We start from the raw sequence: 24,956 nt of genomic DNA on the forward strand, positions 1-24,956 counted from the left end.
TGCAGGAGGCCATGTACCCATGGCTCTCTCTTCCTTTCTGGCTGTGACAGATTCCTCCTGAGTCAATATTTTGAAGTATTCTGTCACGAAAAGGAAGACCATTTGTCCTTTGAAATACGACAGGCATATCATGGCCATTTAAAGACAGGAGTGGAGTTCCTCCACCGTGGCTGTCTGTACTCCAAACAGGGGTAAAATCTGCATACCCTTGATCCCACAAAAGGCAATTACTGGAGTCCTGCATTTTGTGAAGAGACTGGAAGCAGCAGATAAGCCATATGACAATGCATAGAACTGGTAACTTGTCGTACCTGCCCTGAAGTGAAGAGGTCTTCTGTGTTCCTTTGCTAAGGGAATACGAAGAAAAGCATCCTTTAAATCCAAGGTGACTATGACTGCCTGATGAAGGATCATGGGAAGACGGTTTTGTAAATTTAGCATTCTAAACTTGGGAACCAACAAGAATTTATTTAACTGAGAGGTCTAAAATAAGTCTCTAGTTTACTTCTTCTCATGGGTACCAGAAATAGTCTGGAGTAGAACCCTGTTCCTAACTAGTTTGAAGGGGATTTTTTTTGTGCTAGCAGATCTTTGATTTGAGTCAGTGCCTGTTTGACCTGGCTTTTTGGAAAAAAGGGAATGCCTGGGAATGTTGGAAGAGAAGCAAATTGTACTTAGTACCCAATTCTGATGATTTCTAGGACCCACCTGGTGACTGTTTGCCTGACCCATAGCTTTGTAGAAAGACTGTGGTGGGATTTTGAGGGTGGGGGACAGGGAGGAGTTTGTTCGAGTCATGGCTTCTCCCTGATGAGTCCCAGGTGATGGGAGCCAGTAGGCCTGGTTCTGGGGTCTGCTTGCCACTTTCTACTCCGTCTGTCCTTTCTGCTTTGGGTTTCTAACTTGAAGGCAGGAGAAGACCAGGACTTGACAAGGTAAAACCTTGGAAGCTGGGCCTGCAGAAAGTCCTCGACAATTTGCATAGTCAGCCCTCTCCTCAAACACTTTGAGCTTTGACTCCAAAAAAAAATCCTTAGTCTAGTGGGCATAAAGGACCTCAGATTTGACAAGGTTGGTATAAGTCTGCTGTCTAAGCCAAGCATATCTCATAACTGACCATACGGCACACACCTTGCTTGAAGCTTCTATAGCACCAACACCACAGTGTAATGTGTGTTTATCAACTTTAGAAATGGTGCTGCAAAGTTCTAACAACTCTTTATGGAAAGCTTTGCCCTGCATCCCCTTCATCTTCTGTTTTATCGGTCCAAGGGGAATTGCTAAAATATAATCATACAAAAATGGGAATTTAAAGTTTTCATGGACAGGATAGCTAAGGTATACACTTTCCCCCTCTCAAATCTGTTAAGGGTTCTAACCTCCTTACGACAGGGTAAAGGATCCTTACAGGCTTTGCTCTTGGCTCCCTTGGACCCTTGTCCACCTCAGGGTCTGGGTCTGCTACTGGATTTCTAAAAAGAGGCTTATGAGAATCCAGGATCTTTAGAAATGGTCAGCTTTCCTGGCTGCAGGGGACGGTAGTAAACTTCAGGAGTGTATCCTGAATGACGTCATCCACTAACTCAAGCACTGAAGGAATTGCCAGAGGTCTATATTCAGAAAGGTGAGGAAACTCTCTAACCCTTTTCTTGGCTTGAGATTAGTCCTGAGCTTCCCAAATGAAGGACTCTCATCTTATGTAAAGCTTCTCCAAAGGAAAAATCTGCAAAGAAGTGAAGCAGAGGCAAGGGTGTTATCTGACTCAGAGTTGGCATATGAATCTGTTAAAAGGTGGACCATATATGTCAGCTCATCCTCATTTGAGCTATAAGAATCAAGAGGACAGCTGAGGTGAAAGACAAAATTTCCTTGGGTAGGGAGGTCCATCCAGGGCCCAGTTGCCTGGATTGCACAAGATCTTCAGTTCATCTGTCAAGGTCCTGCAGGTAGGCCTGTGAGGGTATCTGTTACCCAAGAGGCCCAAGGTTGGGATAAGCCTACACAGCAGCCTTATGGTTGGCCATGGGTCTGTCGTAAGAAGGGGCCAGTGCAGGCCATGAGCAGGCGGTTGCAGTATATATCTGGTTTGTGGAGACCTCCTCACTGCTACTTAAGGGAATTTCACCCTCCTCCCTCCAGCAATCTTTAATGAGAGTCAGAAGCCAGCACTTTCCTGGTGGCTCTGGAGCCATCCAATGCTCTGACTGCTTGAGCAGATGTTGATGGGTGAGTGACATAGCGGCCTCCAAAGGGGTCTTGCCAGTGGCATCTGCCACACACTCTGTTGTCAGTGGAGGGTGCAAAGCCGCCATTCATCCTTAATCTCAAGCCTAGCCAAACTATCAGATAAAAAAAACACCATTATCTGGCTCTTCAATGACCTTCAGACACTTCTTCCTCTTGTGAGGGAGATCAAGAGCAGGACCTGCTGATGTTATGTCATGCAGAAGCCCCTGATGCTCAGTTTCCTTTTCTAAAAAGTCTGAAGGTACTCAGCCCCAACTTTTATGGTTCTAGAACTAAAGTTTAAACACTGGAGACAGTTGGGCATGTTATGCTACAGGCCCAGGCAGAATAAGTGAAGAGTGTGGAAGCCTTGGGAAGGATTTGCTTCCCATGCTCTGCAGAAACATCAGTCTTAACAGATATTTAATACAAATCAAATAAAAGCACTAATGAAGAGGAGGTCCCCAGTGGGGTACTTAGCTTTAGATGATCAATTTCTGGCTTTGGACAGACCAACATACTGGACACAGGATGTCCGGGGATCCAACAACAAGAAAGAACTGCAGAAATGCTGCTGGGAAATAACCTTTTACTTACCAGGAAAGTCCAACAGGGTAGAAGCCCATTTTCAGTGGAAAATAATAAAAGCTCTGGTATTTGGGGCGGCCAGGGGCCTCCAGGGCAGGAAATCTCAAATGTTATTACTGCAACAGTGAAACACAGTGAACAGCTTCAAGTTCCTTAATAAATTTAAGGAATGCACATTACTCAAATTATACTGGCATATTCTGGAACATTCCCTTTAATTAAAGGTCTATTTCAGGGAGTTGAGTGCTTTAACATGCAATAAAAGAACATTCCTCAAAGCCATGGAAATGTAATTATGGTGTAATCCAATCAAGTGTGTGTGTGTGTGTGTGTGTGTGTGTGTGTGTGTGTGTGTGTGTGTGTGTGTGTGTATATACCTAAGGGCTGAGCAAAAATGGTCAAAAGGGAGAAATGCAAACATCTGTTTTGTTGTTGCACTTGGGTCAAGAGGTGTATAGGATTAACAGTCACTTGGGAATGGAGAATATCTTCCTTCCCCACAAATTGTGTGACTGTGGAGTTGGTCTATATAATCAGCAGGGAGTGTGGAGGGTGCAAATGGGCTTGTCCCCTTCATAAAACAATGTTTTTCTCACTTTTTATTTTACCTTTGTAACTTTTAGTCTGCATGTGGAGAGGACTTTCCTCATACATGCAGTGTCCTCTCAACATTTGCATTGTTGACCTTTTGTGGTCAATGTTAATTACATCTAATTTCAGGTGTTTTGAGCATACTGATAACATCTGCATACACACGTGTGTATATATATATATATATATATATATATATATATATATATATATATATATATATATATATATATATATAAAATGACACACACTTCTTTACACAGTTTGCATAGTGATATTTTTTAAATCTGTACATAATCTGTCAATTGTGCCACAGCTTTTATTTGTATACTTATAATTACTAGGGTACTGTGTGAAGTTTTATTCTACACACAAAACAAATTACTCTACACACACAACAAAACCTAACCAAACTAAAATAAAAATGCACTGTAGTATTTTGACTCTACTTCAAGTAATTTGCCGAAAAGCTGGTCAACTCTAAAGTGGAATCACTTGCGGTAGTAAAAGCTTGAGCACCAAGAACTGATCACGGCACCTGCTTTCCAGCTATTCATACTAAGTACCTCAAGACAAATGACTGAAATCCCAGCACAAAACCTGCTTATCAAGCACCATAGGGAGGGAGGTTGGAACTGCTAGGGAAATCTTGCCACACCACCATGATTGACAAAGTAAGTGAGGTCGTACACCTAAGTTACCACACTGGTAATTCTCCTGAAGTCATGTGATACACACAGTAAAGCGGTGTTTACTTGTTACTTTATGAAGCTTTGCTTCCTCCCACACTTCTGTTAGACTCAAACTCATCTGCCTTCTTCCATCCATAACACATACTGTAAATTGCTTAACATTTACCTGTTGTCTGTTGCTTTGACAGGCAGCACTCAGATGTTTAAACCAAAGCATTGCATTCACTCGATTTCCAGCTTGAAATTTGTAGGAGTTTCCTACAAGTGGAAAAGGATTAAAGAGTTTTAGTATGTGGAAGAGACAACATGAAAGCTATGTAACAAAGTATGACTCATTAGACTGCAGTTCTCTGTAGTAGGGGAAAAACAGAACTGTAATACAAAAAACAGCCTTTAAATCTGGCCACAAGAACAAAGACACAAAACACTTGAAAATGTAGTCTTGTTCTCCAGAATGGTACAGCAAAAAATAAAACCAATATGCACATTACTGCTGTATCCTGAACCTCGTGTTCTTTGCTCAGCCACAGCACCATTTCTACCATAATTAAAAGGCACAATAAAAGTCAAGGTTGTTACGGCAGAGATCTTACACAATAAAGGTCAAAGTTATTAGGGCAGAGTTCTTGCACAATAAATGTCAAGGTTATTAGGGCAGAGATCTTGCACAAAAAAGGTCAAGGTTATTAGGGTAAAGTTCTTGCACAATAAAGATCAAGGTTATTATGGAAAAGATCTTGCACAATAAAGGTCAAGGTTGTTACGGCAGAGATCTTGCACAATAAAGGTCAAGGTTGTTAGGGTAAAGATCTTGCACAATAAAGGTCAAGGTAATTACGGCAGAGTTTGTTTCATACTCTTCACAGTAATTCAGACATGGGGACACCCCACTACACTATCAAGAAAACAAAAGCAGAAAAACTGGAGACTTAAGACTACCAAGTCCCCTAATTTCTGATGAAGGCCCTCCCCCCTTAAGTTTAATAAATCATCTTCCATTACGTACTTCTGCCACTCCAAGACTGTGCTCAGCTTTGCCAGTCAAAACAATCTCTCTATTATTAGAACATTAAAGGGTTGGAAAATGTGCATCATAGGTGCAGTCTTGAAATATGAACTGCTCTTCTCTGCAAACAATGAAACTAGACAGGCAGAGTCTATTTACATCTTGTCTTCAAGTATCTCCAAATACTATGTCTGTTCACCAAAAAAACTTCCTCAAACAAGAAGTTTGAGTGGACTTGTCTATGCATAGCGGAAAAGGAGAAAGTTTTGTTTGCCTTTTCTGAATCACTGGCCAAAACCACTTTTACTGAATATGTGCAAAAACGAATGGCAAATTCCTGAAAACTGTCCTTTGATAACTTCAGTGAGTTTGATGTGATTTAAGCTCGACACTTCCATACTGTCTATCTAGGTTTCTTTTTTCATCTTCGTTTTCAACTGGACTCTCCACATTCAAGTCACCACAGGCAAAACATCACACCACTTACTAGTAAGCTATAGGTCCCTTTCTATGACTCAGGAAACCCGTACAATGTATTTAAACTTAGTGGGAACACCAGCTCAAGTGCTTTGTCCTGTTTAAGCAGCCGTGAGGTATATATATATATACATATTTTTTTTTTCAAACACCTTTATTGAATTATCACTTGTGACATAGAGAAATTTACATTCATATAAAAGTAAACTATATTAACAAACATTATACTTCACGTATATTGCTATAGATCATACAACCTAAGCAAAATGACAAATTATTTAATTTCTGTCTTTTCTAACAGGAAACATCTTTATTAAAACATCACTTACTACATAAATGAAAACAAATCACAGTGACACATTCTTAGTCACAAGCATTTTACATCACAAACCATACTGACACATTCCCAGTTGCAAACATCATACATCACTTATAATCTACCCAATCTTTCTCACTCAAACATTACATGGCTCACTTTAGTCCTGCTGCCTTTTAGACCTCATCCCTCCCTTGTATGTATTGTTCCCACAATTCCCATTTTTCCTATGTAGTTTGCTCTTACCCTTTTCTAAAGACTTCAATTCCAGTTGTTTTATCCCTATTACTATACTCACTACTTCCACTGTTGTTGGTTTAGGTTTTGATTTCCATTTTCTAGTAATTGCTTTTTTGGCAGCCATCACTACTAAACACAGCAAGACCTTCCTATGTCTAGGCAATTTTGATTCTGTATCATAGCTCAGAAAAATCATCTTCCTCGTCAGACCAATCTGCCACCCAGCATCTCTGACGGTGCATCCCGCAGGGGATCCTTAAAGTCAGTCAACTCGCCACACTCCTAGAAAATAAATTCCCAAATACTTCTTTCTTCCCATTCACACCTCCAACATTTATTGTCTCCTGAGGAAAAATTCTTTGGAGTCTGCTTGGGGTATAAAAATATCTATGTAAACATTTCCAGGCAAAAATCCTAAATCTTCTAGACTTTGTTGCATATTTGGGAGACATGCATATATATCATAACATTGTTTTCTTTGTGAATTGCTTATCCAATCTCTCTTCCCAATCCTTTCTAACCTCTTCTGATTGATTCATATATTTATCATGCAATACTTTATATGTTCTAATTATTCCTTTTTTAATGGCCTCTTCTGTTCTAGATTCCATTAAAACCTCTACCAGTGCTGGTCTTTCAGACACCCCTATTTCTTTCCCCTAAAGGAATCTCTAACCTGCAGTCCAAATAAATTCTTGGCGTCTTCCCATTCTATCATCTTTCCCTCTCTAGTTATTTGCTCCCAATACTTTGGCTCCTTTGTCAGTTTTCTCCAATAAATTCCAGCCCCCTCTTGCCTATTGTCTGTAACCCTAACTGCAGTCATCCCTATCGGCAGTATCTAATTCCTCCATTCCCGTGTTGGTTTAGTAATTAGAATACTTTCTGCTACTTTATGGATATATTATGCATGGTTATTGTTGTTATTCTTACAGGCCTGCAGCCAATATCCCGGTCTCTGTTTCTTGAGCTTCCCCTTTGTTCCATCATCATCCCTTTCCACTTTGAATTATAGTTTTCTGCTTCTGCTATGTATAGGAGTCTTAATTGTGCAGCTCTGAAATGCCTCTTCAAATTGGGTAAGCCTGATCCGCCCTGTTCTACTGGAAGTATCAGCTTATCTCACTTGACTCTTGCTATCTTTTCCTCCCATATAAAGTCCTTCAGCTCTTTATTAATTACTACCCACAACTTCTCCTCTGGTTGATAAAAATATACCTGACCTCTGTATAAGACTAAAGGGACTAAACACATTTTAACTGCTTGTATCTTACTATCCATATAACAAAGCTTCCATTTTCTCAGTTTTTGTATCATCTTTTTAGTCTCTTCACACATATCCCTAGCTGCCACACTAGAATTATTGTTAATCAATAATCCTAAATATTTAATTTTATCTTGTCATGGGGTATTCCAGAACCAGTTCATGTGTGGATAAATAATTTACCACTATTGACTTTGTTTTAGCTACATTAACTTTGTATCCCGATAAAAGATCTCAAACCGTCTCAAAATATTCCACAATACTCATGTCTCCATGAAGACAATCTAATAGAGAGAAACTGGAGACAGTCTGGTGGAAGGGGACTGGCTGAGGGAAAAGGGAAAAAGTAAATTGGCTAGGACATAATGTTCTCTGAAAGTAATAAGGAGTTTTCCCAGCTGGGACTGCTTTAAAGATAAGACAAACCAATTAAACTTGAAGTAAAGTTTTCTCAGTTTTTTTTAAATGCAATGGGTATACTAATTATAAACAGGTGCTTTTTGCTCTCCTTTTCTTCCTTCTCCTTTGTTTTTCTTTATTCAGTTTTAAGAAATGTAGGCACTGCAATGTAAAAAAGGAGGGAGACAGGAGAAGTGGGGGAGAGAGGAAAGGTCTGGTTAAGAGAGTGTGACAAAAGAAAAATCAGTGCTTTTCCCCATGCTTCCATAAGGAAATGACTAGGTTAAGACCCTAGGCATTATCCAGTAGCAAGTTAATTACAAAGCACGTAAATGAAAAAGAATATTGATTATAAGGCTTTTTTCTGGTAAACAAGGTACCCTTAGCAGTTTTGTGTCTGGTTTGCATATCAACAGAAAACAATTTGATAAAGAGAAATGGCTTGGAGATGGTGTTTACTGAAAGCAAGCATTCAAGTGTTTTAGCAGCTGGGAGAGCTATAAAGATAGACAAAATCAAATACAACTTACTAATAGCACAGGCTGTACCGTGCGTCTTAGCATGACTAACCTTTTTTTTTTGGTACCTCTAGCCTGCCTGTGTGGCTATCAACTTAGAACTTTTGGTCTTATTAGGAAGCATAAACTTCAATAATTGAATATGTACATGATTTTGTGTATTAAGTTAATAGGTTTGGGACGGGTTGTTTGTTCTGTTTGACAGCTTTCAAAAAAACAAAAAGTTATGTAAGATGTGGCATACGCTCAAATGGATATGACAAGAAACAACTGCGTAAAAGACCAACCTTCCAAACAGTATATGTATGCAACATAAAAGTTGGAACTAGACATTTAACAAAAAAGCAGTTACACATAAAAGGTGGTAATGTCTTTCAATCTGAATGGTCTTACAGATAAATATGAAAAATAAAGAGTAGTACTATATTAAAAATGTAGAGTGCAAATAGCTATGCTACAGGAGACACACATGGCAAGAACTGAACATGTGAAATGGATAAAGAAAGGTTTTCAGGATGGTTATTCAGCGGGAATATCTGGGCAAAGGAAAACAGGAGTACTTGTGTTAATTGCAAGAGCAGCTCCAATAGTGACAGAAGGGGAAAAAAGATAATATTGGGAGATATATAGAACTAAGGGACTACTGGCAATGGAGGAGGATTACACTGACTTGCATTTACATTCCACCTACAACTGCTATAATGGAGCTTAACGAAATTCTGGGAGAAATAATCAGCTTTCAGCAAGGATTACTACTTGCAGGTGGAGATTGGAATTTGGTTCACAACAGTGAAGATGCATCGGGAGGCCTGGAAGGGAAAATATAACAAAGGAGGGTAGATTTTTAAAGAATTTTATGAAAATGTTTGGCATGGAAGGTGCAAATTAAGTACTAGGAGTTTGGAGGGAATTTACATATTATTCTCCAAGATGCAAAAACTGCACCAGGCTAGATAAAACTTATATCCCCCTGGAACATATGCATTTAATTGAAGGCCTTGAAACACATCCGATAACCATTTCAGATCATGCTCCATTAACAACTAAAATAAAAATGCAAGGTAATGAACTAAAAATGAGACACTGGTGCTTTCCTACCTATTGACTGAAAACATAGAAATTTAAGGAAGGGGTTTTGGAATTAATTCAGGAGCTACTAGAGAAGATAGAAATTTCTTATGACAATATAGCTAGAGAGTGGTATAAAATTAAAGTGTAGTTTAAAACTGGGCTGGAAATAAAGGAAAGGGAGATACGGCTAAGAAGTAACAAGAATTATTTAGAGGGACTGATAAACGTTAAAGTTTTGCAAAATATGGTTAATCTCTCAGAACAAGAAAAGCAGCAACTGCAGAATGCTAAACAGAAAATAAGGGATTACCACAATAATATGCATGAATTTAGAAAGACCGATATTAAGCAACTGTTTTTTTGATAAAAATTCTAGAGCACAAAAATGTTTAGCATGATGATTCTGGCAACAGAAAGTGGAAAGGGCTGTCACCAAGCTTAGGGAGCCTATATAAACATAATTTGCAAATAAAGCCATCTTTTCTTGACTACTATACCAATTATATCCTTGAATTTGAGTCAATGGTTCTAAATATAATGCAAGTAATAAAGGGGAAAGAAGATACCCCTGTCTGGTTCCTCTGCACAAGCAGAAAGCATCAGAGGGGACCCCATCCACTTTAATTTTCACCTCTGATCCCTCATATATTCTCTTAATGAGTCTTGTAATTTTTTCAGGAAATGCAAATGCTTCCATTGTCCTGCTCAAAGTCCCAGCTTATTATGTCAAATGCTTTCTCTGCATCAAGACCCACCAACAACAATGGTATTTTCTTACATTCTGCTTTCCTCGGGATCATCAATGTTCTGTTAATGTTGTGAAATGTTTGCCTCCCCTCCACCAAACCACACTGATCCATATCTATCAGTTGTGGCATTACTTCTGCCATTCTTTTAGCCATTATAGACGTGAACATTTTATAATCATGGTTTAGTATTGAAATGGGCCTGTATGAAGCTGGATCTGATGGATTCGTACCCTCTTTAGGTACTACAGCTACCACTACTTTCTTCCAGGACGGTGGTACTTCTCGTAAAGATCTGGAAAGTTTTGTTTAACAGTATCTTATCATTTTTTTTTCCCTCCTAGCTTCCAAACTTCCACAGGAATACCATCCATTTCTGGGGACTTTCCTGTAGATTGGTTATACATCACATTTTTTATCTCATCTCCTCCTATCCTGTTAGTAATTGACCCTCATGTACCTCTAACCTTGGCATATTGAATTCTTCCATAAACATTTCCATTTGTATCTTTTCTTGATTTTCTTATTTCTCTGCTTTATAGAGAGACTCATAGAATTTCCAAAAAAATTTGAATATCTCTATAGGATATTTTTATTTTATTTTTTTTTTATTTTACATTTGTTGACCGGGCTAGTCCAGCTGGATTAATGTCCATTTTCAGTGGAGGCCCAGAGGTAAAAACTATTTTAAAAATACAATTAATTCATAGTACAAAAGTGTTATGCAATGGGAAAAATAAAATGTAGTCACATTTATTATAGATCTTAGTGAACTAAAAAGCTAACTTAGAATGTGAGGCCTGAGGAGAAGAGCTCCAGAGGTAAAAAAACAATTTTACAAATACAAATAATGCATAGTACAAATGTGATGTACAATGGATAAAAACTAATATGTAAACACCTATATGATAGATTTTAACTTACCTAAAAAAGCTAATATTAGAAGGAGATTTAGAGAAAGGATAACTACTAACAATACAGAAAGGAAGGTAGGAAATATCAGAGTGAATCAAGTAATATTTACAAAGAAAAGGGATATTTTGTCAAGTGAAGAGTTGAGGTAGATGGGGGGGTCCAAGTGGCTAAGGAAGGTTTATGATAGAGTAAGGTGCAAGCAAGTTAATCTGGGTTGGTACAAGAGCAAAGCCAGAAATTATTAAGATGTCTTAATAGTTGTTTCTTGAAGAGTGGAAGAGTGGGCAAAGAAGAGATGTCAGATGGAAGATTATTCCATATTTTACCTACTGAGTTAGAAAAAAGGAGTTGCCTGCAGAATTAATAGTTCTAGTAATATTAACAAGTAGTTTATCAGAGGAACGTAGTTGTTTCAGGTTAATATAGGGAGTCAAGAGGTTGCTAAGAGCTGGTGTTTTAGAAGGTTGGTATAGAATTTTGTGTGCTATTAAAAGTTGTTGAAAAATGAGCTTGTTAGGGAGTTCCAGCCAGTGTAGTTGTTTTAGGTTTAGACAGTGGTGGGTTCTGAATTGGGATGAGGTGGCAAATCTGGCAATATTGTGATAGGATGTAGTAAGTTTCTTAAGGTTACTTTTAGATAGATTAGTGTAAATAGGAAGCATACAGAAGGGTAGAGATAAGATGTGTTTGGGCTAGGGTTGTCCTAGCTTCCGTGTTAGGAAGGGCTTTATCCTGTACAGGGATCCTATTTTTTTATTAACTGCTTTTATTGTACTGTTGATTTGACAGTCATAGTTAAGATTATTATCGATAATAACACCGAGAAGTTTAGTTGTAGAATCAGGAGAAATAATGGTGTTATCAGTTGCTGTGATAGAGAAGTTTGACAAAGTCGATTTACGTGTAGGTGAAAAGAGTAATAATTTAGTTTTCTTTGGGTTAAGGAGTAGACAGCGATTGGAGAACCACTGTTCAACAGTTGAGAAGGCTGATTGAGTTTGAAACTGGAGTTCGGTTTGAGAAGAAGCAGTGCAAATAATGGTGGAGTCATCTGCATATTGTATGCAGGTAGTGTTAGGGATAGATGATTGGAGGTCGTTAATAAAGATGGAAAATAGAAGTGGGCCTAGGATAGATCCTTGAGGGACTCCTAAAGAAACAGGGAGGAGAGCAGATAATGAGTTTTTCCAGAGTACAGCTTGCTGACGGTTTTCTAGATAGGAAGAAAACCAGGTTATAGAAGAAGGATCCAGGGCCAGAGATTTTAGTGTGTGCAGAAGAAGTGTATGATTCACCATATCAAAGGCTTTTGATAGGTCTAAGAAAAGAGAAGATGTAAGTTTGTTATTGTTGGTTGAAGTTTATGGTATTTGTAAAGGAGAGTAAAGCTGTGGTGGTACTGTGAGCAGGTCTGAAACCATGTTGAGTGTCAGCTAAGAGGCTATTATAGAGGAGATGATTGAGTAGTTGTTTATGTATACATTTTTCCATGATTTTAGCTAAGGGGGATAGAAGTGCTATGGGACAATAGTTGGAGAAATCATAAGATTTGCCTCCTTTATGTAGGGGTATAATATGTGATATCTTCCAGACTGTTGGAAAAATACCTTCTTTTATTGATCTGTTTATTAGGATAGAGACAGGGTAAGCAATGGCTTTTGATGCTAGTTGAAGGAATTCAGCTGGAAGCTTGTCTGCGGAAGGGGTGGTAGGTTTTAGTTTATGGAGAAGAGTTTGTATATAGGAGGTAGATATAGGTTGTAGGTGTAGGCGAGGGATAGTGTTTATTAATGTGTTTGGACGCAGTTGAGAAGTATCTGGAGATAGTTGGTTGGCTAGAGTTTGTATAGAATTGGTGAAGAAGGAATTAAAGGTATTGGCTGTTAGTGTGGGATTATCAGGGTCAGAATCCTGAGGGTTGGGTGTAATTATTTTGCCTGGGGTCAGCAGATTATTAATACATGACCAGAATGTTTTAGGTTCATCTTTGGTAGTTTTTGAAGTTGAATGTAGTAGTTCTTTTTATCTAATAGAATGGCTTTTTTAGTACTGTTTCTAAGTTCTCTAAAGTTTTGGTGGTCAGTTGGACTTTTGGTGGTACGCCATTTATGCCAAGATTTGTTTCTTAGGGCTATTTTAAGCTTAGTATTAGTGGTTAGCCAGGAGCAGTTTTAGTTTTGGTTCTAATGGTGCGACCTGGGGCGTGCGTGCTAGTAAGTATAGCTAAGAATGTAGAATTGAAGTGTTCAACTGCTTTGTTGAGTGGGAGATATTTTAGTGGGGTCCATTGACATTGTGAAAGTTCAGCTTGAAACTGCTCAGGGTTAAGTTTCTTTTTTGAGTGAAGAGTTTGGAAAGTGGTGGGTAAGGTTAGGTTGGTTTTGCATCTAATGATATAGGTTAGTGCGTGGTCACTAAGGTCATCTGGAAGGATATGTGTTTGGTAGTTTTGCAAGGGGTATTTGTGAGAATCCAGTCAAGGGTGGTACCCTTATTGTTTGCTTTATTAGTTCTAGTGGGGGTATTGATAAGTTGTTTGAAGCCATAGAGGTTGATGTGGGAAGCGTTGTTACAAGAATTCCAGTCTATGTTGAAGTCCCCTAGGACTAGTGTTTCTTGTGGGAGTTTGAATGAAAGTTGGTAGAGTATGTCTTCAAGGGTTCTGATGTTATTGCCAGGGGGGAGATATGCACAAATAATGTTTATTGCTTTAGTGTTATTGATTTGTATTTTGGTGCTAATTACTTCAGCATTTGTGTTTTGGGTAAGAGTAAGATCAAGAGGATTTAGTTTAAGTTTTGCTTTGAACAAAATGGCTACCCCACCTCCTTTCTTGGTAGTGCGATCAAGTCTAATAATATTATAACCAGGTGGGGTAATTTCGGTGTCTCTAATGGAAGGTTTTAACCAAGTTTCTGATAAGCATAAAATGTCAAACTGTTGTGTTTCGAGGAGGGCATGGAGTTGACTAATTTTATTACAGATATATTAAGATGAGCAATGGAAAGGGAATTGGAAGGTTTTGAGTTTAAGAGAGATAAAGGTTTAGTTTGGTTTTGTTCTATGTTGGTTGTAATATGATGTGGGCCAGGATTGGGGTGAATATCACCATCTTGTAATAAGTGGAGAAGAGTAAGATATATCTGTGGTTTAAGTTTGTAGTGAGAAAGAAATGTCTTTTTGGTTAGAGTTTTTAAAAACTTGCAGTGTGCTAGTCTGTGATATTTGGCTAGAAGGTATATGGATTGAGAGGGTGAGAGTTTGTAGGATGCAGATAAAGGTATTTCATGTGTAGAGGTACTTTTAGAGGGCAGTGAAGGAGGAATATTCTTAGAGAATTAAGTAAGCGTTATGATGTAAGTAGTTGTAAGAGATGATAGTAATAGTATAGAGATAAGTAGTCTCAGTAAAGCATGGATGGATAATATGGGCATTGTGAGTTAAGTGGAGGTTTGTAGAAATGTAGGATATAGTGTGATGGAGTAAAGTTAGATGATAGTAATTAGAGTTTGTGGCAGGAGGTAGTGATATATTGAGATAGGTATAGTGTTTCAGAAAGGAGGGTGTGTAAGTGTGATAGTGATAACTGTGATTGGAGAGAAGGTAACTAGGGTGTGTCCCTATTTGAGATAAATGTAGGACCCCTAGGGGTGGGTGGGAATTGGGAATAGGAGGGAGCGGAGGAGCCCCAAGTGGGGGAATGAGTGAAGAGAAAAGGAGAAGAGGTCCAGGAGAAAAACTATCAGTGAAGTACTCAGAATGTAGGTAAGTACAGCAAAGGGATATAAGTATAGTAAGGCAAGGGGATGCAGGTATATTTGTTGTCAAGAGGTAAGATAGGCTAAGATAAAGAGAATTTGTTAGGTGTACAGTTTACAGAGGAAAAGGAAGCCTAATAGATGGGGGCCACCTAGTAGCCACAGCAGGTACTTCTATCAATGTTGTTGACAGGGCCTGGGGGTTAAGCTGCTAGGGATATTACAGGGATTATGTGATCAGTTGGTTGAGAGGAGGAGGGAGGGGGGTTGGTTGCAGGCTACTGGCTAGGCTGCCTTTGGGTTTTACAATATCACTGGGAAAGAAGTATACAAGTAGGTATTTAAATTCAGCAGGAGCTCTAGGACATACTTCCTTATGTCTTTTCCAGGTGAAGGCTCCTCTTAGTGGGATAGCTTTATTCTTTAATTTGGGAGAGATGACCGGAGTTTTGTATAAGATGCAGGATCCAAGACCAGCAGGTGGTCAGGGGGTTATATGGCTGGCAAAAGGAGATAGAAAGGAGATAGTTTAGATATAGAGCAAACACAAGTTTGAGAAAGCACTACAATAAATTACACATAACATCTTCATGTATAAGTCCAGCAACAGTTCTCTTAGACGTTAGTGCAGGCAAAGACAAATCTTATATACTGTAAAATGGCAGGAACTAAAAACAGATAATACATATGTTTGAGCAAACTAGAGAGTATCGTGAAAACACAAATATCACATCTAGAGCAAGGCCATGGTAACAAGATTACACTATATTACTAGATATCCAGTCAAGAATGCAGTAGAGGTCGATTAAACTACTTATATCATGATATCATGTTACCTTCTTTGTTATAGGCTCCCTAAGTTTGGCAACAGCCTTTTCTTCTTTCTGTTGCCTGAGTCATCGTGCTAAATGTTTTTGTGCTCTAGTGTTATCATCAAAAACAGTTGCTTAACAGCAATCTTTCTAAGCTTGTGCGTATTATCATAGGTAGGTACTAGGCTATCGGCCCAGAGGCCTACACAAGCCTAGCCAAAAAGGTTCCCAGGCTTTCCCAAGAAAATTATTTTCCTGTGCCCCTGTCGAGCAGAGCCACAGAAGTGATCCCTGGGGTGAATTTTCTATCTCCCATCCCATCGTCAAGATTTTCTTAAAGTGGGCTAATGAGGAGCTTTGTTTGACATGAATTTTTTTGACATGTTTGTTCCAGAGTATGGGAAGTCTCTGGGACAAGAATCTGTCCCTCCAGCATCTTCTGTTTATTGTGGTGACAAGGTTAACTCCCTGGAGTGTGTGGCTCAGAGAGATTGGGATTTCTTTAAGTGTAACATGTCTAACAGCTCTGGGTTTGACATAGCTTTGTATGTTAGGCAGAGATCGCCTCTGAGTAGGCGATATGCGATGGAATAGAGCTGGAGTTTTTTTGAGACTGCATATGGCATCTGTTTGAGGCTGGTAATCCTCTTAGTGAGGTATTTCTGTGGTCTTTCCAATTGTTGTAGATGTCTTGCGAGGTATATGCCAAACGGGATGTTGTACTCTATAATGGGTCTGATGACGGATAAGTAGAGAGGAACAATGACCTCCTTTTTTCTGGAGGAGAACCCCTTTGTGATGAGGTGTGCCACATAGAAGGAATTCCCGACTACTGTGCCGATGTGATTATCAAAGGAGAGACTACTGTCCACCTGTGTCCCAAGGTCTCTTATCACACTTTCAGTGTTTAATAGGCTACAGCTTATGTGGTAGCTCATGGGAACAGAGTTTTTCCCAAAGGGGACGACAATGCACTTCTTGGCATTGAGCTTGAGGCCATGACTTTGACATCAAGCATCTGTCTTAGTGAGGCCCTTTGTAGAATGTCCACATTGTTAGACGATTCTATTATGGCGACTAGTTTGCAGTCGACTGCGAACTTCGTTAGGCAAAGACCTTCTGTTTTAGCCTGAATGTCAGAGAAGTGGATCCCAAACAGGAGAGGACCCAGGACTGAACCCTGTGGTACTCCACTTGTCACTGATCTGAAGTTAGATTTGGAGTCAGCTACTTTCACTGTGTGGGTTCTATCAGTGAGCCAGTTGGCAACCCATCTTGTGACATAGGGATTTATGCCCAGTTTAGTGAGTTTGTCAATAATTCCAGAGTGGGGGAAGATGTTGAAAGCTTTGGCAAGGTCAAGATAGGCTGTATGTACCACCTCAACCTCTTCAACGGCTCTGGTCACTGGTTCAAAGAAGTCAATCAGGTTTAGGAGGTATGATCGACCTTTTACAAACCCAAACTGAGTGGGGTCCAGAGTTTGGAGGTTACCTATGTCTTTGTTTACAAGTTCCAAGATGATGTGTTCCATGGCCTTGCAGACCAGGCTCGTCAAGCTAATGGGGCAGTAGTTCCCAAGGTTCATGGTGGCACCCCCTTTGTGGAGTGGAATAACTGTTGCTGTGCGTCATTCAGCAGGAACAAAGCCTGAAGTGAGGCTGTGATTGAACATGATACTCGGGTGGGGTGCCTGTTCATTCTGTAGTTCATGCAGAACGCAGCCTGGGATGTTGTCTGGTTCCATGGATGCTGTGTTCTTGGCTTTGGATAGTGCGGACTTTACTTGTGCATCCATGATTACTGGGACCTTGCATTCTTATCGAGGTAATCCCTTATTTTCTGCCTAGCATTTTGCAGCTGATCCTCTTTTGTTCTGTCAGTCCCTCTAAATAGTTCTTGTTACTTCTTAACCATAGCTCCCTTTATTATATTTCCATCCAATCTTTAAACTCCACCTTATTTTATCCCACTCCCTACCTATAGTTGCAGAAGAAATTTCTATCCTAACAGCTCCTGAATAATCTTCACTACCCATTCCTTAAATTCCTCTCTTTTCAACAAATAGGTGGGGAAAGTGCCAATGTCTCATTTTTATTTCATTACCCTGTGCTTTTATTTTAGCTATTATTGGTGCACGATCTGAAATAGTTGTTGGGTGGGTATCAAGAACTTCAAATGCACATGTTCCTGTGAAATGTAAATTCTGTCTAGCCTAGCCTAGCTTTTATATCTTGGGGATCTTCCATGCCAAATATTTTCATAGATGTCTTCACAAATCTACCCTCCTTTTTCACTTCTGCCCCGCCCCCACATCTTTCCTGCTGCAAATCAAATTGCAATCCCCACCTATAAACAATATTCCTTGCTGAAAACTGATTAACCCCTCCCCCAGAATTTTCTTAAGCTCCATTATAGCAGTTTTAGGTGGAATTTAAATACATGCCAGTGTAATCCTCCTCCCTTGCCAGTAGCTCCTTAGCACTACAAATCTGCCATTACTATGTTTGTTATCTTCCTCTATCACTATTGAAGCACCTCTTGCAAGTAATATAAGTACTTCTCTTTTCCTTTGCCCAAATATTCCGCTGACTAACCATCTTGAATACTTTTATCAAATTCACAAGTTCAGCTTTTTCTAAGTGCGTCTCCTGTAACAGAGCTATTTGCACTCTACATTTTTAATATTTATTTATTTATTTTATTTATTTATTTAACATTTGTTGACCGTGAATGTCCGACTAGGTTCCACAGAGCCTGTTTTCAGCGGAGGCCCGGGGAGAAACACTCCAGATGCATGTCTTTGGAATGTGGGAGGAAACCGGAGTACCTGAAGGAAACCCACGCGAACACAGGGAGAACATGCAAACTCCACACAGAAGGCACCCCAGCCAAGAATCGAACTGGAGAATCTCTTGCTGTGAGGTGACAACGTTAACCGCTGCACCACTGTGCCGCCCTATATAATAGTAATAATACCTTATAATAATATATATATATATATATATATATATATATATATATATATATATATAAAATAGTAATAATACCTTATAATAATATAGTTCACTCATTTGTCTTGTTTGTATTAATCTGTGAGGCCATTTTCATTCAAAGACATTAAAATAACATCAATGTATTAAGTTATTATTCCCACTTTTTACATGTAACACATTTTTCATTAAATGTCTAGTTCTAGCTTTTGTGTTACATGCATACATTGCTTGGCAGGTTGAACTTTTACACAGTTGCTTCTTGGCATATACATTTCAGCCTATGTCACATCTTATAAAACTTTTTGTTTTATCTAAAGCCCTCAAGCAAAAAACAACCCCCCCCTAAAACCTATCAACTTAATACTAACACACAAAAGTATGTACACCTTCAAATATAAGTCCCAAATTGACAGCCAAACTCACAGACTTTAGTTAACCTAAAAGAAAGGTCATCCATGTTAAGATGTATAGGGAAGCCTGTGGTTCTAACAAGTGCCGATTTGTGTTATCTTTATAGCTCTCCCAGCTGAGAAACCCCCTGACTGCTTTCTGAGAACATTAACTACCTTGGGGAAAGCCCCTGAATGTTTTCAGAGAATATTATCTACTTTGGGAAACCTCACCAATGATTTCAGAGAACATCATCTCTGAGCCAATTTTTCTTTTTTCCCCCTCAATCATTCTCAACCAGACTGTAGCCAGTTTCTCTATCAGACTGTCTCCATGGAGACATGAGAACAAGGCAGCCAGTTTCTCTTCATCAGACTGTTTTTCCATGTAAACATGAAGACCAGCTGCAGTACTGTTACCAAGCATATTTGCTAGAAAACAGCCTCATAATATTTTATGTTGTTTTTCATTTACTTGCCTTCTCTTAAAGCGTGTTACTAAATCAGTCTAAGTTCTTTAATCCAGTCATTTCTCCATGCAAGAATGAAAAAAGCACATTCATTTTTCTTTTATCATGCTTTTTAAATAGGTTTTTTTATACATAGCAGTCCTACATTTCTTAAAACTCAACAAGAAAGGGAAAAAGAAAGGCAAAAAAGAACAGCAGCACCTATTTACAATCCGCGTTGCACTTAAAAATTACTGAAAAAATTTACTTTATAGCATGTAAAGAAAACCATATGCCACAAAACTGGTAGTATGCAAGAAAAAAAAACTTTACTTACAAGTTAACTTTCTCCCTCCTCTTGCCCTCTCCAAAGCACTTTTCCGAACATTAATGTCATGAAGTGTGGCATATGCATTAGGATAACCCATAAGTCCAACAAATTTTAAAAAAGTCCAATATTTCCAGATTTTCTTGTTCTGTCATATTTCAGTAATATAATTATTGCACTGTAATTCCATATTAAATTGTTGGCTTTATTACTGCTCATCTCCATCTCCCACATCCCATCTCCACTTCATTTCCAACTTACTCGCGATTCTTCTAGTCATCTCTTGTGCTCCCTTCCTTCTCTCCATTTTCCACTGAAAATTTTGAAGAGGTTTCACAGGTACAGTGTTCTCTGTTATTACCAGAACAAAAAAAACAGCTTACTTTTTTGTTGGATAAACTTTTGTATTTTCTCCTTGGCATGTACTTCATTAAAAAATGAGTTTGTCCCTCCAGGGAAGAATAGCTTGAAGACAGCTGGGTCCAGCAAATTGAATCTCACACCTGCATCTCAACATTCCATGAATAGTGGAATACATTTGCTCCTCTTCTGTCTAGTGTACAATGAATAATCATTCTCCACAAACCCTCTGCTGTCTCCAACTTTTAGTACTTTGTCCTTCTGCCACAATATTGTCAGAATCAACTCCTTCTACTGGTAGGATTGCATCTTTACTATTAAAGATCTAGGTTGCTTTCTTATAGCCAGCATACACACAATGTGCCTTTCAACTAACAACTCCTGCTGTGGAATACCAGTCCAGTTGCTTATTTGTACTTTCATAAAATTAATGCAGTCTATTCCTTCCAACTTCTCTGGTAAAGCTGAAAATTTCAGGCTTTCCCTATGTGCTCTGTCTAATTCTACTATTTTATGAGACATCTCCTAGGTTCATAGGTTGGTACTAGGCTATCGGCCCTAGGGCCTATACAAGCTTAGCCATAACAATTCCCTGGCTATTTCTTCCCACACTATTTACTTCCCTGGACCCCTGTCTAGTAGGGCGACTGACAATCCCCGGGGTGAATTACCTTTCTCCCATCCAATCGTCAAGGTTCCTTTTGAAGAGGGCTAAGGAGGCGCTCTGCTTGACATGTACGGGCAGTCTATTCCAGAGTCTGGAGAGTCTCTGGGTCAGGAACCTATCCCTCCAGCATGTTTTGTTTATTGTGATGACAAGGTTTAGATCCCTGGAGCGTGTGGCTCTGAGGGATTGGGATTTCTTTAAGTGTAGCATGTCCAACAGCTCTGAGTTTGACATGGCCTTGTATGTTAAGAAGATATCGCCTCTGAGTAGACGATAAGCGACAGAGTATAGCTGGAGTTTTTTAAGGCGGTCAGCATAGGGCATCTGCTTTAGGCCTGTTTTTCTTCTATTGAGGTATTTCTGCGGCCTTTCCAGTTGTTGCAGACGTCTTGAGAGGTACATACCAAACAGGGCGTTGTATTCTATGGGTCTAATGAGGGATGACTACAGTGGGACAATTACCTCCTTTTTTCTGGATGAAAAGCCCTTAGTGATGAGGTATGCCATACAGAAGGATTTTCTGACTGCTGTGGCAATGTGGTTATTGAAGGTGAGATGACTGTCCACCTGTGTCCCTAAGTCTCATCACACTTTCGGTGTTTAGTGTACTGCCACCTACGTGGTAATTCATAGGTACATGTTTTTTCCCAAAGGGGATAACTATAAATTTCTTGGCATTCAGCTTGAGCCCATGGCTCTGGCACCAAGCATCTGTTTCTGTAAGGCCCTTTTGTAGAGTATCCACATCATTTGGGGATTCAATAATGACTCCCAGTTTGCAGTCATCTGTGAACTTTGTTAGCCAGAGTCCCTTAGTGTTGGCCTGTACTTCAGAGAAGTAGATGCCAAACATGAGCGGTCCCAGGACTGAACCCTGAGGTACTCCACTTGTCTGGAGCTGGATTTGGAGTCAGCTACTTTTACATGTGGGTTCTCTGTCAGTAAGCCAGCTGGCAACCCGAGTGATGTAGGGATTAATGCCCAGCTTAGTACGTTTATCTATGATTCCAGAGTGGGGGATGGTATCAAAGGCCTTGGCAAGGTCCAGATAGGCTGTGTGGACTGCCTTACCCTCATCCACGGCTCTGGAGACTGATTCAAAGGAGTCAATCAGGTTCAGGAGACAAGAACGGCCCTTCATGAACCCAAACTGGGTAGGGTCCAGTGTTTGAAGGTTGCCAATATCTTTATTTATAAGTTCCATGATAATACGTTCCATGGCCTTGCATATCAGGCTAGTCAGACTGATGGGACAATAGTTCCCAGAATCCAAGGTGGATCCCCCCTTGTGGAGTGGGATAACTGTAGCTGTGCGCCACTCAGTGGGCACGAAGCCTGAGGTGAGGGTATGATTAAACATGACACTTAGGTGAGGTGTCGGTTCATTTTGTAGTTCATGTAGTACACAGCCCGGGATGTCATCTGGTCCCATGGATGCTGTATTCTTAGCTTTGGTGAGTGCATTTTTTTATCTGTGTGGCCGTTACTACCGGAATTTGGCAATCTTCTGGTATTGAGATGGGCTGCTTAGGGGGTGAAGTTGGCACTGAATCGATCTTCCAGGATATTGACAATATCCTTGGGATCAGTATATTTAATGTCATTCTGTTGTAGCTCAGAGCAGATCTGAGCATTGCCATTTAGATTCTTGACATAGTTATAGAATGCCTTGTGGTTGGTCTTTGGAATCTTTGGCAATTTTATTTTCGTAACTAGCTTTGGAGGATTTCACGAGGGATCTCAGCTTCTTACTGAGGCTGGTAAGGGAATTTTTTTCATCGTGGGATTTTCCTCTTTTCTGCAACAGTTTCTTCCTTTTGTTGTAAAGTTTGTTTAATGATAGGGGACCACCAGATTGGCTTCCTTTTTTTTGGAGGAGAGCATCTTGGTTCTATTTGGGATGGCACGATTCATGCATGAGTGATGTGCTCATACAGTGTCTTAGTTTAAGACTCAGCAGTCGAACTTTCAGTTCCCATCTGCATCGGTGTCACAAAGTTGGCTTTGGTGAAGTTTTTTATGGAGGTTTCATTACTGGGGAGTGGGGGTGGGATGTGGATGTTTAGAGTGATTAGTTTATGGTCTGACCTGACCAATGAGGGGGAGACCATAGGTATGGAGCATCTATTTCCCATGTTGGTAATTACCAGGTCTAGGATATTGGAGCACCTGGTGGGACTATGGATTAGTTGATCCAGGGCGCTGGAATTTATGAATTCCATGAGCCATTGGGCAAAGGTGTTGGTACATGAGTAGTTTTCCCAGTTAATGGCAGGGTAGTTGAAATCACCCAGTATTAGGGTGTTTGGCTGTATCTTAATATTTTCCAGTATGTTTAGAAAGGTGTAGTGAGAATCTTGGGGCATGGTGGGGGATCTGTAGCAAGCTACAATTTGGATTGCAGTCTTACCTAGTGTTAGTTGCACCTGGAGAATTTCACATGCATTGTGTTGGGCAACTAGCCTGGTGGTGTTAATATCCTTGGTGAATATGGACAGTACTCCACCTCTAGTGTTTTGATCCTGGTTTGATGGCTGAAAAGTGTGGTAAGAGTTGTAGCCTGGTATTGCAGGGGTGCTCTCTGGAGCCTTGAACCAGGTCTCAGTTACTGCACAGATATCGATGTTCTCCATTTTTAGGAGTGCCTCGAGAGTGTGCATTTTGAGGTTTAGACTTCTAGCATTGAGTAGCATTACCTTCAGATTTTGCATGCTTGTACCTGTTACAGTGGTGGTTTTGTCCTTTGAACTTTGCCTAAAAAAGGCACTATAGGGGTGGCAAGAGCCTTAGCCAGTAACCTGAATCCTCCTGCACAATCTCATATTTGGCCAGCCTTTTCTTTATTTAAACCTCTGATTTTTGCAGCTTTATCATCTCATCTGAATATCTGTTTAAAGCTTCTTCCATTTTTTCCCAAACTTTTGTTGTTTGTGTTGATATACTCCATCAGTGTTTTGTTTATTTTAGCCAGGTCTACATACAGTTGTCTTACATCTTCCTGTAGGTTATTGGAAGTCATGTCTGAAAGTTGCATTGCTTTTTGCTGAACAGCAGAAGAACTTTCCCATTAGTGTTTCTTCCTCAAGTTTTGTAGCTCATTTTTTTCAAGGTCTTTTGTATTTCTTTATTCTTGCCATCCAGGCAGTGCACTTACTAGCCAGTTACTGAAATTTACCCATAAACACAAGTCTATTGGCTTCCTCTACTGAGATTCTGTTTTCACATTGGAAGAGCTAGAAATAAGCTGTTACTCAATATGCAGCCATTTTGGAAGTCTGAGGTATATTTATTTTTGATGTAAATAAACACACACCTACAACCTTTGGTCCCTAATAGCTCATATAGATGTGTGGAATGGATTATAACCTTGTATTGTTGGTGTGCTCTCCGCAGCTTTAAACTATGTCTCAGTGACCAGACAGATATCGGCATTCTCTAGGATGACAAGAGCTTCTAAGGAGTGGAGTTTTTTGTTTAAGCATTCTAGACTTTCTTGGTTTTGATTGGCTATGTCAAAAGTACTTTCAGTTTGATATTGCCTAAAAAAGGCACTATAGGGGAAGACAATATTTTAACTAATATTCAAAATCTAGGGGGACAGGTGCAGCCCATCCCTGGCAAAGCAGCATAGTCTGCTCTCCTTTCATGCTGACAAATACTGCATCCCCTTAGAATGAGACCAGAAACTAAGCCAGTTATTTAAGTCAGTCATCTTTGTTTCGTATTTGGCATCATCCTTGGAAAAGGTACAAAGCTGCTCAATGCTAGGCTCATACCAGCCTGGGACACGCATCCCAATAGCCCCATGATGCTTCTTTTCATACAGTCTAGGGAGGTACGTCTTGGGTCATTTACACCCACATGGACTATAACAGAGTCATACTGGTACTTGTGGTCCAATGACCCGAGTGCATGCGTAATGTGTCAGATCCTATCCCCTAATTAACAACTCACCATGACTTTCTCCTTACTCAGCCTGATGAGAGGGACAAGAGATAGTCTCAAAATGGAGTCTCCGATGACCAGAATGTTGGATTGCTTGGTAGCTTGCCTTATGGGCTTAGAAGTAGAGGCTCCATGAGATGTGGCTGTGGGTGTTGTTTTGAAAGTGTCCATTCAGGGCTGCTGATGGTATGTGGTATGTATAC

General features: G+C 39.7%; 1 protein-coding gene across 1 annotated transcript in view; it reads right to left on the reverse strand.

The window, feature by feature from the left end:
• Positions 1-24,956, reverse strand: part of RALGPS2 (Ral GEF with PH domain and SH3 binding motif 2) — a 2,773,917-nt gene that overhangs the window by 53,069 nt on the left and 2,695,892 nt on the right. Inside the window, exon 21 of the mRNA XM_044085226.1 lies at positions 4,264-4,355. Coding sequence (XP_043941161.1) covers positions 4,264-4,355 — 92 coding nt within the window. The remainder of the gene's footprint in view (positions 1-4,263; positions 4,356-24,956) is intronic.

This window comes from Protopterus annectens, chromosome 10.part0 (genome assembly GCF_019279795.1).
Source record: "Protopterus annectens isolate FY-2018-M chromosome 10.part0, PAN1.0, whole genome shotgun sequence".
NCBI lineage: Eukaryota > Metazoa > Chordata > Ceratodontiformes > Protopteridae > Protopterus > Protopterus annectens.